Source organism: Balearica regulorum, chromosome Z (assembly GCF_011004875.1).
Source record: "Balearica regulorum gibbericeps isolate bBalReg1 chromosome Z, bBalReg1.pri, whole genome shotgun sequence".
Classification (NCBI taxonomy): domain Eukaryota; kingdom Metazoa; phylum Chordata; class Aves; order Gruiformes; family Gruidae; genus Balearica; species Balearica regulorum.
The window spans coordinates 7,878,816-7,895,368 of record NC_046220.1 but is presented as its reverse complement, the minus strand read 5'-3'; the positions used below and the strand labels follow the sequence as shown (position 1 = coordinate 7,895,368).

Here is a 16,553-nt window from a genome sequence, read left to right as displayed (position 1 = left end):
ATAAAGTAAAAACCTTTGTGCAGCACAAGTGTATCTCACGAGTGCTGTGAAGAACAAGACACAGTGCAATGGCTGTAGAGGAATTGTGCCAGAAGAGGTAAGGCACTTTATTAATAAAAGATGACCTCACTATTAGATGTCAATAAATCTTCTGTAAAGTAAAGCCATTAGAGCGAGCAAGAAGTACTATTCGATCATACAGCACAAAGGCAGCTAGCAGCCCACTCAACTAATAACGTAGCTGCTCCAGACCTGCATTTCACCCAAGTTAGAATTTATTCTGAGAAATGGTATGAAACAATGGTGTAGCAAAGGAGGCCTGATTAAGAACCAAAATTCCACAGAAGCCTGTAATCTGGAATTGTTTTTTTGGCTTTCTACCAAGCTTCTTTTTATATTTAAACAGATGTATGCACAACTGGAGAGCTTTAGTGTTCCTTGGAAAATAACAGACTAATGTGATAATCATGACATCGTTAACACATTCACAAATCTTTTCTTACCAATAGAGTCAGCAGCCAAACTGCTGGCTGGACGCACCTCCAAAATGGATCTTTTTGGTAATGTTTCAAATACAGATGTCAGTTACTGCAGTAAATCAACTACAATATATAGGTGTGCATTTTTGTAGACTGTGTACTCCTATATTCTTGAAACAAAATATTACTGCCTAAAGTTATAAATGCTTGTCATACTTTAACCCCAGCAGGTAACTGAGCACCAGGCAGCCGCTCGCTCACCCCTCCCCACCTAAGGGGGATGGGGAGGAGACTGGAAAAAACCTTGTGGGTTTTATATCTAAAGACAATTTAATAGTATAACAAAGGAAGAGGATATTATTATTATTATGCACAAATGCAATTGGTAACCACATGCAGAAGGGAAAAAACCCCTCAACCTGATGCCCAGTCTGTTTCTGAGCAGTGATCCCACCTCCTAGCTAGCTTCCCCAGTTATATATGGAGAATGATGTCATATGGTACAGAATATCCCTTTGGCTAGTTGGGGTCAGCTGTCCTGGCTGTGTCCCCTCCCAGCTTCATGTGCACTTGACAGGCTGTGAGAAGCTGAAAAGTCCTTGACTGCCTGGCAACAACTACAAACATCAGTGTGTTATCAACATTCTTCTCATCCTAAATCCAAGACACAGCACTAACCAGCTGCTAGGAAGAAAATGAACTCCATCCCTGCCAAAACCAGGACAATGTTTTAGAGACTCGTATGTTTCTTTCATAACCCTAGTTATTCAAGGAAAAAAAGGGGGGGTTTGACACAGCTTGTGAAAATACAACTACTTCTTGTAAAATGAAACTTTATTCTAAAATGTATCCAAAATTGCAAGACACAAGCACCATTAAACAGATAAATAGACATATATTTATGTACAGAGAGCATCAAAACACAAAACAATTGTTAATATAATTCTTATACCATTTTAATGAGTATCCATCAATAAAACTTTACAATTTAAAGAAGACTTTTCAGTTGCAAAACAGTTGTAAAATCATATGTATAAATTATGTTTACTACAATTCCAATAACAGAGGCAAAGTAAAATACAAAAATAATAATCAATACTGCAAATTCAAATACAAAACCCAAAGTAATGCTGCACAGGTACATATGTACACTGGATGAATTCATGCAGCTAGGCAGTGCAACAAATTAACTGCTGAGTTTAACTTATCACAAAATGGAACAACCATGTTGGCAAACAGAAGAAAATATATTTTTGTAATAAATCATAGTGCATTTTGAAGTTAGACTTTATAAAATGATTGTTGAGTGATATACTTCTAATATTCCCCATGTGATCTGATATTCCCCAATTCCTCTCCTGCAAAATAAAATACAAATGACAAAAGCTTAAAAAAAAAAACACCACAAACAAACCACTGTAGTACAGAGTCTGATGTACTGGTACCATCTCGATTTTTTTTTTTCCCCTCAGTATCAGACTTGTTTGCAAGTGTCCACGTCCACAGGGACATGCATTACTCCTTGCTACCAAAAGAAAATCTTTCACGCACCAATGCTATCTCCATAAGCTGAATCTCACACTGCACTGGTTTAAAGAGACACAGCTGAGCCTTGAACAAAGGAACTCCTAAATCCCTATGAAGTACAGAGAGAGAATAAAACAGAGGATAGAGACACCTCGTTATTCCTGAAGCTCCTATCCCTCATTGCTTTAATTACATAAACACAGACTAACATAAGAGGCTGTTATGGCTTGGGTGAAATTTCTGCTGATTTGCTGGGCGAGCGCAAAGCCCATGTTTCTCCACAGGGCTTGCCTTTCACAGTGCAGAAGGCTACAGACTATTTTGGTTGGTGAAAGGAAGCCTCAGGTAACTCTATAGAAAAATACTCCGGCGGTGAAAATGTATTAGAGATAAAGAAACAAAATCAAATCTCTTTAAAACTGTGATTTCTTGTGTAGCTGCAATACTAAATCATGGCTGTTCACCTTTCAGTTCTGCGTTGGTTGGTATATCATGAACATGTAGATAAAACTGAGGTTTATACCTCTGAATATTACTGGTTAAGTGTCAAAATTAGATGAGATAATTTTTTTTTTTTTTACACAGTCTGATAACTTTTTTCCTTAAAATCTTAAGTGATAAGCACGCTCAGTGTTTTCACTAGGAAGTTACTGCTAAAATGCTACATTTCTTTGCTGAGAAGACGTTAATTTACAGCAGCCTGTAAACTACTGAATAGTTGCTCCCTGCATCCTTTTTGCTTCCAAAACCCCCTTTCAAGCCATTGTTAACTTTCAAGTTAATGGGAGTTTCGCGCAAAAAAGGGATGCAAGAAAACACCTGTATTGGGTAAACAATGTAGCACTTTATACAGCAGAATTTCTAAATTTCCAACATGCAAGCACATGTAGAGAGAAGCTAAGAGACGGCATGCACTGCAGTGATACGTCATTGTGCTTGTCTGGTGAGAATACTATGGCATTTTCACCTGGGAAAACATAAATGTTAGCCCCAGAAGACTCAAACAGCCAGTATTAATGAGGCCATCAGCTACTATGTAGTAAAGAACACCCAAAAAAAGGGAAGAAGTTTGCTTGTAGCTTATAGATACTGAAGCTGAAGAGAATTACAAAGGCACAATACAAGCCTATATTTCTTGTAAATTATATATATTCATATATTTTTGCTCATACCACCTCAAGATACTGAATGGCAAAATAATCACTGAAGATACAAACGTTAATTGAAAGTTAAGCACTACAAATAAATGACTGCTGGAGAAGATAGCTCATTACCTGCTACATTTCTACCCTTCCTGGGTGGTGAGCTCGTCCACCTTTCCTCCATTGGCTGACAATACCCATCAAAATACTCAAGAACATGGTGATCCACTGAGAAAAGTGGAAGAGTGTCAGACGATATACAGAATGGCTTTATGTATCTGAAAAGTTGTCAGTAAGTGGCTGCCTCAGCAATCTTTCCCACTGCAACTGTTTTACCTTTGGCCCTTGTGAGAACCCAGGAACAGTTAACTGGAAATTCATACCCATTTTCATGCAGAGATGAGGCTAAGATAATCCGTGAAGATAACATTTTGGTTAAGTTCGGCAACTCAAAATACCGAACAACAGAGCAGGGATTGTAATAGCATATAATAAAAAAAAAAATCTCAATTTTTCTATTCATAGCTACACAAGATGCGTATCATTTTCAACACCGAATGACTCACAACTTGGGAAGTAAAGCAAATGTATCAGTATCACTCCTGTTAAACTCACAAAAAAAATTACTCCCACTTTTGTGTGATGAAGGTATATGGCAATTTTGGAGGCAACTGCTGTCTCAGGCCCAGCTGTGAGAATGCAGACACTTCATGACAGTGAAAAGGTGCAAGTTACAGCATTTGCATTTTTAAACTTCAGCTGTTCCTCAGCTTGCAACGAGAATTGGTACAACTGATGTTATGATTTCGTACTGGCAGTTAATGAAGAAAGATATCAAGTTGAACTAGTATAAGATAGGTGTATGGTGCAAGCCTGAGGTGGAACCTGCTGTAAACGGGCTTTGCTAATCCATAGTAATGCTGTCTGCAAAGATCTGGTCTACCTGAAACTGGATACTTTCCTCATTGCCAAACCAGCATGTGAAATCATACACATTTACCACAAGTTTACAAAAAAACCCCAACCAAACAAAATATAAACTGCCATTAATACCTGTATTCTCACAATCCTGAATTAGGAATTCCTAGATTTATTCCTTAAAGCTCTTGGGAAAGGAGTCTTTAGCCATCCCTAGAAAGTATGAACATTAGTTTCTTAGTTACAACCTCACAGCTGAATTTAAAAGCAGTTGATTCATCTATGCAATGGTTTTTTCACGTGTTGCTTTCAGTGAATGAATCAGTGCAGGCAAAGAGTGAGAGCCCGCTTAACAAATAAAGGTCAGGATTTCTAGCAGGTGTAAACCTTCTAGAAATGTTCAAACAAGTTAGTTCAAGTTACACCTGTTTATAAAAAGAAGTAAAGATGAAGAAAATATCAACTATGGGGCAGAAATCTCATGTTTGAAGGATTCAGAAGCTCATCTGGAAGCCACTCAGACTCAGGTTCTTAGGAGCTGCATTATTCTCACCCATACCAGAGTTAAATAAATACACTTCTGTGTATGGGGAAGTGAAGCTAAATATAAAACCTTGGATTCATTCCACCCAATTGTAGGCCTTTAAAAGCATGCAGGATTCACCAGTGGAGAGGGAAATTGATGCCGTAATACAATCTTCCAGAGGCATCTCCTCTTCTGTCCCTCCTCTGGCTTAGAGAAGAGTCCTCGGCTGGTAATTTTAAGGCAGCTAAAACTAGAGTAGGATGAATCAGTACACAGTGTGGAGCAGAAACAAGTCTGATGTGGTGGTACAACATTACCATTACAAAACACAGTTTGTAATAGCTTTGTCTGAGGCTCCAACCCAGATACGCTTTGTGGTTAGTGACCCACACAATCTGTGTCTTTGCAGCTCCCTAGTCTTGCAAGGAACTTTTTAAAAAATAAAACAGTGAGCCTTGATTTTATGACCTTGTTTCCCTCGTTTGGTCCTTAGACAAGGCGGCTTCTCCGAACACTGGATTTCCAGAGCTGTGCTACACTGAGGGGAGACCCTCTCGAGATACACATGCAAACATGGTTTTATTTTGGTACAACAAAACTAGCACCACCGAACCTCTCAGCACTTTTACAGCTGTGGAAAACAGCTGTATATTTCAAAAAGGATTTTGAAAGAAAGGAAGCCTTCAGGGGCAGGTCTGTTTTCTGACACAGATGAAGGGCTACAAATATGTATCCATGGTACAACTCCTTCCAAGGGCTGCAGCTGGGATAGTTACAATTCCCCAAAGCAAGACCCAAAACTATTTGGAAAGGGATCACAGACTACTGCCCTTCTGAAGCATCACTGAGGCTGCTTGTAAAAGTTACACACAAGGTCCAGGAAAGTTTGCAGTTGGAGCAGTTACTCTTCCTAACACAACACTCACACATGGCCGCGTATTTAGGATGTTGTAGGAATTTTGTATCACCATGCTTTTGAACTCTTTCAGCACAGCATGGATTGGCTCTTTGTGGTAGCTGGTGATAATGAAGATGAAGAACACACTGAGGAGAAATACAGCTGTTCTGAAATACACAAACTTTGTGAGACCCCCAATATTATCAATATTAATGCTTAAGGTCAGAGGCAGTATCAAGTTTTGCATGTATTTTCTACATTAATATTTACATCAACAAATTTAATTCTCGCTGGTTTGGAAAATCACTGTTTTCTCTTTACTTCCAAAGAGTGGAGTTTGAACATTAGGTTCATTTATGATACTCAAAGTTACTCTTAGTCTAAAATACACCTGCCTAATTGTTTAAATGTGATCTGCAAATACTTAGGATTATGGGATTGGGTTTACCCTCTTGTTCTGTGTAAAGGGCTGAAGTAATCTGTAGAAACATTTTTTTCTACCTTAGAAATACAGGGAATTTATCTACAGATTGGCTTGCAAGTGTAAGGAACATTTATTGTAAGTACTCAAACTCATGTGAAAGAGTGAAGGTGCAAAGTCACTAACAAAGACTGCCTTTATTCAAAAGATTAATGTAGCCATTTAAACTATCAATAAAAACAAATAAAACACAGAACTTAAAATAATCGAAGTAAGAATCCCCATCAACTTTCCCAGCTTTTTCACATTTCTTCTCATTGTCTTTCAGTCTAGACAAGACTTGATTTTCTGATGTTAGAAACCAGTAAAGAACACATACACATTTTCAGGTCTTTGTTGTGTATCAAAAAATACTATTAAAAAAGAATTCAGAGTGCAAGAATTCAGATTATTTTTCTATCTTGATAAATAGACAAATCATTAAATTCTTCTTAAAACACTGCCTCATGTAAAAGTCTGTCATAGCTGGGGATGAGGACACAATACAGAGGCAGTGTTTTACCCCCTTCATACCCTTAGAGGTGGGTTTCTGTCCTTGCACCAATTCAGAATTTTTGCAAAAAGACGTGTTTCCTGCACAGGGTCTGATCTCTCAGGCTTGCAGGTACCTGTGGTTGAAAAGCAAACACTGCACATACCCAGCACAGGGCTGCGAAATGTGCAGCTGCCTCTTGTCTGCTAAAATCCAACCCCAAGCTCTCCAAAAGGATATGCACTGGGTTGAATTCTCTTACATTACATTTAATATTCCTGTAAATGGCTTATATATCTGCTGTTTGAAATAAAATCTGAAACCACTAAGCGTGCTTAACAAAGCTTTAAGTATATGTGAACAGCAAGTTTTGAGGACAGAACAAGTACTGCTGTAGTATATAATACACATGGCTGTACAATCAAAAGCCACCTCTTGCTTCAAAACAGGAATTTACAGTAGTAAGCAATGGTGACAAGGTTTCTTACACAAAACCTACAGGAATTTATAGAATATGCATGGATCGCTGAGGTTATAATGCCAGCAGTAGACTACACGAGTATCTTGTGCAATGTGAACAAAGTTGACAATATTTTACCAATGCTTTAAGTAATTCACATAAATATGCTAACCCACCAGCTATCAGATCTTCCTCCTCTCCCCACCAGAAACAAGTGTTTGCCAGATGCATATACAGCAACCCATAAAAAAATCCATTTGTTTTTGTGGTTTTAGGCAAACATGCACAAAATAGATGCACTGTAACATTTTTGCAAGGGGATACTTGCCACAAAAAAAGCCCTCAAAATTGGTCTCCTAAGCATATACAGCATTTTGATCCACACTTCTCAAATAGCCACTGCAAGGCTAAAAGTTTCTTGTATGGATACTTTCTGTCCTGAAAAAAAAGAAAAGTACTTGATTCTCAACTAACAGAAAGCTACAGCTTCTCCTTTACTCATGCCACTCTTCCATGTCTGCATTTCAGCCCTAGCTTAGGAACTTTTATTCTCTTCCTTAACCATTAATGTAAATGTAAATCAAATGATGTAAATCAAATGAAAACTAGGAGTTGATCAGAAAAATGAGAACAGACCTGGGAACAGCCTTCACCTGCTTTTGAATGCCATGTTTTTAGATAGCAATTCAGCAAACACTGCTTTTCTTTCCTGCTAAACTGCTGGACATGCTCTGTGCTCCTGTTAGAGACGGACTTTGTCATCTGCTGGAAGGCCACCTGCACTTTGCTCATCTGTAACAAAAGGTGTGGCCCATGGATATCGCAGTCCCTGGTCCACAACCTGCCTAGTTCAAGAAACCCAACCTCTCTGCTGGGGATTACAGACTCTGCAGGATGCACCTCTGCATTAAGAGAGCGGCTACTGAATCCTAGCTACCAGTTTTGCTGCTAACAAACTCGGTATTAGTAACATACTTCTAAAACTTTCCTAGTAAATTATAGTTTTAGTACATTTCTACCTCATTTAAACATCCTCTATTTGGATTTTATTTTCCTCCAATCTGCATGTCAAATAATCAGCTTTTTTTTCGAGCTGATTTTATGCCATCGTTAGAAATCACCTCGTCTAATGGGCGAGTCTGTGAGATGCTAACTTTCTTTATCTCAAACAGTAAGAGCTCTCAGGAATTGCAATGCCACTCCTTATTTGTTGTTACGTTCAATGTCTCTAACGAAATATAATAGGGCTTTAGTTAAAGATGTGAACAGCTTTCTGCATGTTTATTGGGCAAATTGTTCTTATTTTTTGTGCAAAGATCTGGCATGGTACATTTAATGGGACAATCCAAATGAGAGAGAAGAAAACATGAAGATTAAACAACAAAAATAAAGCCTACAAATATCCAGTTCATCCAGTGGATAATTTGGCTCCTCAAGGATTGGAGCAGTTGTTCCATAGCAATAAATCTTCATATCAAAAGCAATTACTGATGATTCACTCTATAGGGACAAACATAGGTTTGGTCATGGTTATTGTTATAATTCCCTCCTAATCTGAGGAACTGTATATATCTCTGTAACAGACCAAACTTCTAAGTTCTATGGTCTATTTCCTAGTACACCCAGGGTATTGAGAAAAATGCATCACCTTTGAAAATCCCCATGTTTTGTGCTGATTCTCTATGAAAACTGGTGCTAAACTGCCAGAATTTTCTCTTAGCAAAATTAAGCTTGTCTCCGCATTGTAAAATCTTCAGGGAGCCCAGACTTAACTGCAAGAAGAATTGTACAAGTTTTCAAGAGAACAGCGAGGTAGCGTATGAATACCTTGTTTCTGAGTGCACAGCTGCGCACACGTGGTGGATATATTATCCAGTCCTTAATTACCAGACCCTGTGAACAAGCCTGCTCGACCACTCAGTTACTCTTCTGAGAAACACAACCACAGAACCCTGCACAGCTAAGGGGCACCCTGAATCATCCATGAGATATACACTGAAAACACGGAATAAACAAATGAAATGACTATTTGTGGATTAGGCTCTTACAAAGTCATACATATCAGATGTTAGGCAATCCACATCTGGGGATGTGGAAGGAGCTTTCAACATAAAATACAGCTGTATTACTAATAGCAACTAGGTAGTAAATCTTGTTTTGATCTGATTTCCCCAAAACCATGTCTTTCAGCAAATATTTATGATGCTGAATTCAAATAAATAAATATTTTTTTTAAAAGGATAATGTGCTTTCTCAATTTCTTTTGCACATTGAAATTAAATAGTGGCTAGAAAGTGACCATTTCAAATAATAACTGAAAATTGCATTTTTATTAAATGTGAAAACATGTACCCAAGAAAACCTTTATACATTTTTATGGCAAGTTTTCCCATTACATGAGAGGCTTTCTTACATATTTTAAGCTTAAATGAAGAACAGTGACCAAACAGAAAGAAGTTTGGACTAAAATTGCAAAGCTGTTGGCTATGTTGAGGGAACTATGGCTGCACAACCGAAAACAAGATGGAAGGACAAGTTCACAAAAATAGCTCATGTAGTAGTGAACAATACTCTAATAAAATAAGAAACAGAAGAAAGCCAAATCTGTTCTGCATATCAGTACTAGATACATAAACATGCTCCTGCATTGGTAAAAATCTTTAAAATAATGTCTGTTTCAGGAAGACTTAATTTGAGCTTCTAGACTGTCCACACTTGAGCATGGTTTTAGCATATTAGCAGTCCCACTTTTCTGAAGGATACTACTTTATTCTTCAATTGGTTTAAAATTAACTATGTGCAGGCTTTATTTCAAACAAATGTGAATGTCTTTGCAGGATCTGAGTTTTTATGTGCTGAGTAGAGGATCTATTTTCTCTAAACTTGTTACTGTAATTTGTTTCCAAGATAAGAGCAATGGCAGACAATTCACATGCATGCACCCAAAGCGGTATTTTAGATAAGGACTTTTTTCTTGGTTTTCAGGCTGAAACATCATTTTGCTAATTTCATCGGACCTTCTGTATTTTGCTCTATTTACTTATTTTATGTATCTGCCAAATAATGTCACGCCTCAGATAAATTATGTATTTCACCCAGAGTGAAATCCTACCCAAAACTGACCTTACGTTAGTGGTTTCATCACACTTTGAGCAGGATGACTGACATGAACAGCAGCTTATAGGCCTGAGCCAGTATATCTGGAAAGTAGAGGAAGCTGTGCACACTAAAATTTAAATCTAACTAATTTATCTCTGAGTGTACTGAATTTTTATAGTTATTTCATATCATTAAATCCTGAATTAGATCCTTAGTGTGATCAGTTTGAGGACAAATGAGCAGTCACTGTTGAAAGAGTTTTTGGGGTTTTATTTGAATGATGTACTTTGTCAGGATTCCCATCCTTAGGGCTCAACCAAACCCAAGCATGTGTGGGACAGGAGCGATGGTTATATCATCACTTACAGTGAATTAAAGAAAAATAAATTTACCTGTACTGATCTTTTTTTTTTTTTTTTTTAATGACCAAGCTGCATGTTACATTCTCCAAATACAAATGTGCAGGGTCAAATCTTGAAGAATCCAGTCCATAATTAGCAACCACAACAAAAACAAAGAATTAGAGCTGACTAGGAACAGGGGATAACAGTTAAAAATAATTAACTGATCTGAGAAATAGAAATTGGTGCAACATGTATTAGCTGAAAATTCATTTTGACTGGTAAAGGGAATAAAAGAATAAAATGCTCAACACTGAATATTGTAACAGCTGGTCCCTCATCTAATTCCAAATCATCTTTACATGCAGTATTTCATTTGCTAGCCACAAAACAGGGGAAAATTCAAATGATTTTTAGCCAGTTCAAGAAGCTGTCCTTCTGACACATGAATTGCTATCCATAAAGAAGCAAGATTCAATTAACTTCTTCCTAATTTGAATTATTTAACATAAATAATTAGCTCACAGATTTCTCATTGCACATACACATTGCATGGGAAAGCAACAGCTGGATGTCTTGGGGACATGAGGCATTTAATCCTGTATTAAGAGGAGCAGGCTGGTCAGTCTCTGCATATGCGACCCATTGGTGGTCTCAGCTCTGCAACCAGGCGGATTCCAAATAAAAAATGGCAAATGTGGCCTCCACCACAGGCTGATGGATGACCCTCTGATCTGGGGACTGTCACTCTGAGATGCTGAGGCACATTTGTGTCAGTGGGCAGCATACAGTGTGTCAAAGACTCGACTCAAGGTTATGGCCACGTTTTTTACATGCACCAAACTCACTCTATGGTGGAGGCGGGGAGAACATGGAGTGCAACTGCAGTTCTTCCTCATGCTCAGGCAATTAATAATGCAACCTATACATGCAAATATCCAGGTATTTTTTTTAATGCATGTCAGGCCACATGCTTTACATGTGATTCATACAGCTTCTTCCTTGCCCTGAACCCTGTTCTTGCCTATACAAGACTTAGACATGGAGATTAAAATCTGGGTACGAATACTCCTTTTCACAGGTTTATGTGGTAGCTAAAACACTGGTTTCACTGTGAAATACAAATTTCAGCTGGTTTACACAAGGCCAGAATTATTTGCCAGAGTTCTCACAGTGAAATAGAACCATTACTTCCTATTTCTGCTACTCCAAGATTTCATCACTTCTGTTTTTTTAAAAGCCTTACCTTAACTTTGCCTGAAAGACCCATTTACAGAATCTATTTATTTCTATATTAAAGAGAGAAATCTATTTAAAAACCCAGTGTGGAACAACTATCCTGCACCACTTAAAATAAAATTGCTCCCAGAGCTGGACAAGTTCTGACATTATCAATAATGCTGTTGCATAAGGACAGATATAAACAGCAGATACATTACACACTGGTATCTAGTGGATTAGAAACATAAACGGGAGTAAAAAGGCAGCGCTTGGAAATAGTCTTTCTTTCCACATTAATACTCTAGATATGATGAAAATCCTACAAGGATTTACAAGCAAAAGAAAGAAAACAAATTAATAAGCAAAAAGCTCTATGGATATTTAAAAAAACCACACACACACAAGGATACTTGTAATTTTGAAGCCGAGTATTTAGCACATGAGATTGTTTTCTAATGGTTCAGCTGCAGAACCCATGTATGGTTATTATCGCCTGATCTTACCAATGCACATAGAACGTTACTCATGTATGTAAGACCAGGGATGTAAGCATTCCCTACAGGAAGCAAGATGATTAGATTTCCTTATATCTGATTGAAATTCTAACAATAAGATATGCAGTGAGTATTCAAGCAGATCTTCAAAATCTAAAATTTTGCAAGCTTGCACATCTTTTATTCCATCAGTCTATGGGGCTGCATGGGTATGAGAAGTGCTAGACATACCTAGTAACCTGCAATATCAGGGCGCAGAATGCAGGTCCTGATCCTGTTCATTTTGAAGCCAGGAATGTATTTACTGAGATTAACGCTGCAGGATCAATGCAACAATGTTTAATGATATGAATGTTCTGGAAAGGAAATGGACACGGGAAACAAAGATATGCTGGCAGTAAGAAAAATTGTATAGAAGGGAGTTCAAAAGAACTGCAGAAGAAAAATTATGTGCCTGAAAGGATGTATATATATTAGGGTAATATTTTGATAATCATATTCAGTATGTGTCGGCAGTTCCACTTAAGGGGTTTCTTTGCACAGGTTTAATTTAATGGTCAGACTTTCATCCTTAACAGGTGCCTATAAGCTAAAATACTGCAGATAATGCCAAATTCAGAAAGAAAAAAAATAATCAAGTCTCTGATTAATACTAAACCCCAATTCTGCTTAATTTTGCCACAATATGAAGCTTCAGCAGCGGCACATACTCTGTCTCATAAGGGAGCCCTCAGTGATGCCACCACAGGCAGCTGTCGCGTGGTGGCTGGACACACTGCTTGCCTGCAGGACGCCTGGCTTGGCATGGGGCAGAACGGGGGTTCTCCCGGAGATGCAGAACAGACCCCAGATGCACTCAGCGGCTTAAGAGCTCACTCAAGGGCACACTTACCTGGTGCGTGAATGGGCTTTGGCACTTGATGCATAGTCCAGACACATCCACCTATCTTAGTCCAGTAGCAGTGACATCATCTGACTGAAACTGGGCAGAAAAGAGCCCTCAAGTCCTTCTTAGAAGGCTATCAAAGATAATATAGATGCAAGGACGCCTGGACTCTGCAGTGCTTATGGGAGAAGCTGGGGTGTGCTGGGGACAAAGCCACTGGAACCAGTGACAACAGTGAAGGGTCTGAGGAAATTAGATTTGATTTTGGGGATTTTGTAACTCAAATCAATAGCAGGGGCTTCTAGCGTCTTTTGAGACAGCAACAAAGTGTTTTCCAAAGATAAGGAAATGAATGTGACTTTCATAATCACTGGGAATGAAGTCCACAGAACTATATAATGGCTATCTAGTTTATGTTTACGACTAATCAAAGTAGTTATTATTTCTAAAAATGCTACCAAAATCCTTGATATTTTAACATAATTTTAAGCCTCCAAGAGTTTCACCTTTGAATAGCCCTAACAAAAGAGTAGTGTTACACCTTTTTATTTTCATATATTATATATATTATCTATATATAATAAATGCAAATAAAAATGAGTTAGGAGAATTGTTGTATTCCTTACACATCCTGTTATGTGCAACTACCGTCAGAATGAGCCCACTACATATGCTTCTTTATCACAAGTTCATGAAAAAAAAAAAAAATCTCCTTGCAAGACTTCGTGGACATACCACATCTCAGAACTGCTCCTCCTACCTAAGTGGCTCTTCTATATGCAAAATACAAGAAAGGGACTGCTTTTTGTCTGCGGCGTGAACTTTTGTTCAGCCACTTTGTGCCTGCATTGCTGATCATTGACCTTTTGATCACTACACAACTGAAAAGCTTTTGTTTTCTTGGGGGAGCTGGAAGTCATTAGGAACTAAATGTACCAGAATCTTGGTTTTAGAGCTCTGCCTGAAGAGACACGGGACTGCTTCCAGAAGCATTTCTGTGAAGACCATATGCCTTTTCTCCATTCTGTCCCCAGCTTTCATGTTAACTAGGCTGACCTCCTTATGAAATGGCCCAGACCTTTGTTTCTCTTCTGTTCATGGCAAAAGGTAAGACCCTCACAAGGCTAGTAGTCATAAAAAGTTTACCCCATCATTTTGGCTCAAAAAGAAAAAAAAAAAAAAAGACTGCTTACTGGAAAGTTTTGGGAGAATTCATTCTGATAGATGTGGTGAAAAATGCACACCCAAGTAGCAGAGTGACCTGATTTTTTGAGTGGACTTAGGAAACACTGTTTATAATTAGGATGTTACTGTTTATAATGGATTGCTACGATTCGGTTGAGAATCACTGAAAATGGGAAACATAACAGCAAATTGTTAGAAAAGGTTTCAGTGATAAGGACTCTACTGTATTTCCACTACCTAGCACCCCTACAGAAGATCATGCTAAATAGAAAACTCATTTCCACGGGCAGAAGCCCTGACACTTTATTGCTAGATACTATAGCAATCAGAGCTCACTTACAGTAACCTTATAGCACTCTATATAAACTGAGAAGCTTGCATCAAATTCAGGCTTCCATTTAAAATAGGTATTGCAGATATTAGGCTTCAATTAAAGAAGAAAAATAACCTTCAGTGCTTCTTTTTTTAAAGGCAAAGTATAAAAAAAAAATCACCAAGTAGGTGAAAATTATTAAATTTCTCCAAAAATTAAGATGAGCTTTCTTCTATTTCTTGAGACAGTACAATTTGTGATTCACAGGGTAACTGGTATCAAACACAAGTTAATGAAAGCTCTTATAAGCAATTTTATTCCTATCCATAATGGCAGACATTTACAAAATCAGAAGAATTTATCATTTGAGTTCACCTTAAAAAATAACTTATAAAGCAGTGATATATGCAACATAAAACAGTTCAGGAGGGGAGAGGGAAAGCAAATTTTAATAATTAAAATGTAAACGTGGAAAAAAAAAAGATGGAATAAAAGTCCCTACTTCTCATTTCTACTTAAGATGTCATGTGATAATATTTCACAATGTCCTGCAGGTCTATATATGTATGTGTGTATTTCTATATCACACACACATACATATACATTAACCCACACATGTACATACACAGATAATTGTTTGCAGTTCCATCTTGGGCGGTTCTGTTACGCCACTCTTTACAGTTGCCTCAATCATGTTTGGGACCCACTGTCTTGACCAAAGGGGGGAGATGGTAGAAAAAAAAATGGTGGGTCTGATTGTATCTGAGATCCTTTTGTTAAACTGTACACTGGGACGAATAATTTTCTTCTGCAGTAGCTCTCTGAAGAGGGCCAACTCACTGTGGTCTTCATGGCGAGACTTGTTAACGGATCACACACTCATTGTCATGCTAGGGGAGTACTGAAAAAAGAGGAATCCACATTTTAACAACCATTTTTTCCCCCCCCAGGTAACTAAAACCACTTCTGGACCACAGCAATGAGTTTAAATGTCAACATGCTCTTGAACTTCCTCCTAAATTTGCACTAAGTTGTGCTAAGGCTGTAGTTCAGTTTGTGATATCATAACTTCTGTTATGCTTCTCGCATTATGCAAAAACACAACTACTGCTGATAAAGCCAGCTCTCTGTTTTGGTGTTACCTGGGTGCTGTGATGAACCAATACTTCTCTGATGCTTTCCATGCCTTTTCCTGGTCAATGGTGGCTGTTGGGGGGATTTAGTTAGGCAGATAGCTAGTCTGAAGCAGACCAGCATTCATGGTTAGCTGAACCACAGAAGTATTTTGGAAGGCTTTTTATTACTTTATGGGAGGAAAGGAGTAAAGATACATCTGACTGGAATTAAACTAGGCTTTTGGTCTTTGTTATTCTGTATTACCGATTTTAGGAGGCAAGCTGAATCAAGGATCAGTGGTCATCCTCCTTTATGTGAACCAAAAATTCAATCACCACATTACATTATTATTGTAACACAAATTGAACTGCAGCCCTTATACAAGCTATAGTAGCCCCCAAGTTAGCAGTACTTCATTACAACAATCAATAGGACACCACAGTGCCTAGAAGAAGCGCACATCTATATGCCTAATTTGTTTTTAAACTGAAAGTTGTGGACTGCAGAAACACTTAATTTGGCCTAAAATCTTCTAAGTAGAGGAAAATGTTCAAATGCAAGAAGTACTGGCATTATGAAAACTGATAGAAGAAACAGAAAGATAAATTTGCCTTTGCAAAAACAGACACGGAATAAAGCACCTGCCAAAGCTACAGTATCAAGCTGGCCACTTCCAAAGTATCCAAACATACTAGAAAAAGTATTTTGGATGGGTCTTCTCTGTCATGGAAACTGCATAGGATGGACTACTTGGTTAAAGTCTATTTTATCTCATGTCATGTCTCTGATGGTTTGTCTGTCCTATCATGCACTAAGCACTCCCACAGTGGGCCAGCAAAGCTAGTAAGGACATGCTTATCTTTAGCCAATGTCAGAGACCAGCTCAAATGCTTAAGGCAAAGCATCTGTTCAAGAGATTTTCTGTATCTGAGCCAAAGTGCCTGGGTAATCACTTTGAACAAGGAATCTAAAAATTATCTAAAGGTGCTTGTGAT

At 38.0% G+C, this 16,553-nt stretch overlaps 1 protein-coding gene across 6 annotated transcripts in view; it reads right to left on the bottom strand.

Annotated features, from left to right (window-relative positions):
• Positions 1-1,295: 1,295 nt before the first annotated feature.
• Positions 1,296-16,553, bottom strand: part of SSBP2 (single stranded DNA binding protein 2) — a 201,512-nt gene continuing 186,254 nt past the window's right edge. For all 6 annotated transcript variants that reach the window (XM_075740801.1, XM_075740802.1, XM_075740804.1 and 3 more), the window contains one exon: positions 1,296-15,343. In XM_075740801.1, the coding sequence (XP_075596916.1) occupies positions 15,314-15,343 (30 nt within the window). In that variant the 3' untranslated portion in view covers positions 1,296-15,313. The remainder of the gene's footprint in view (positions 15,344-16,553) is intronic.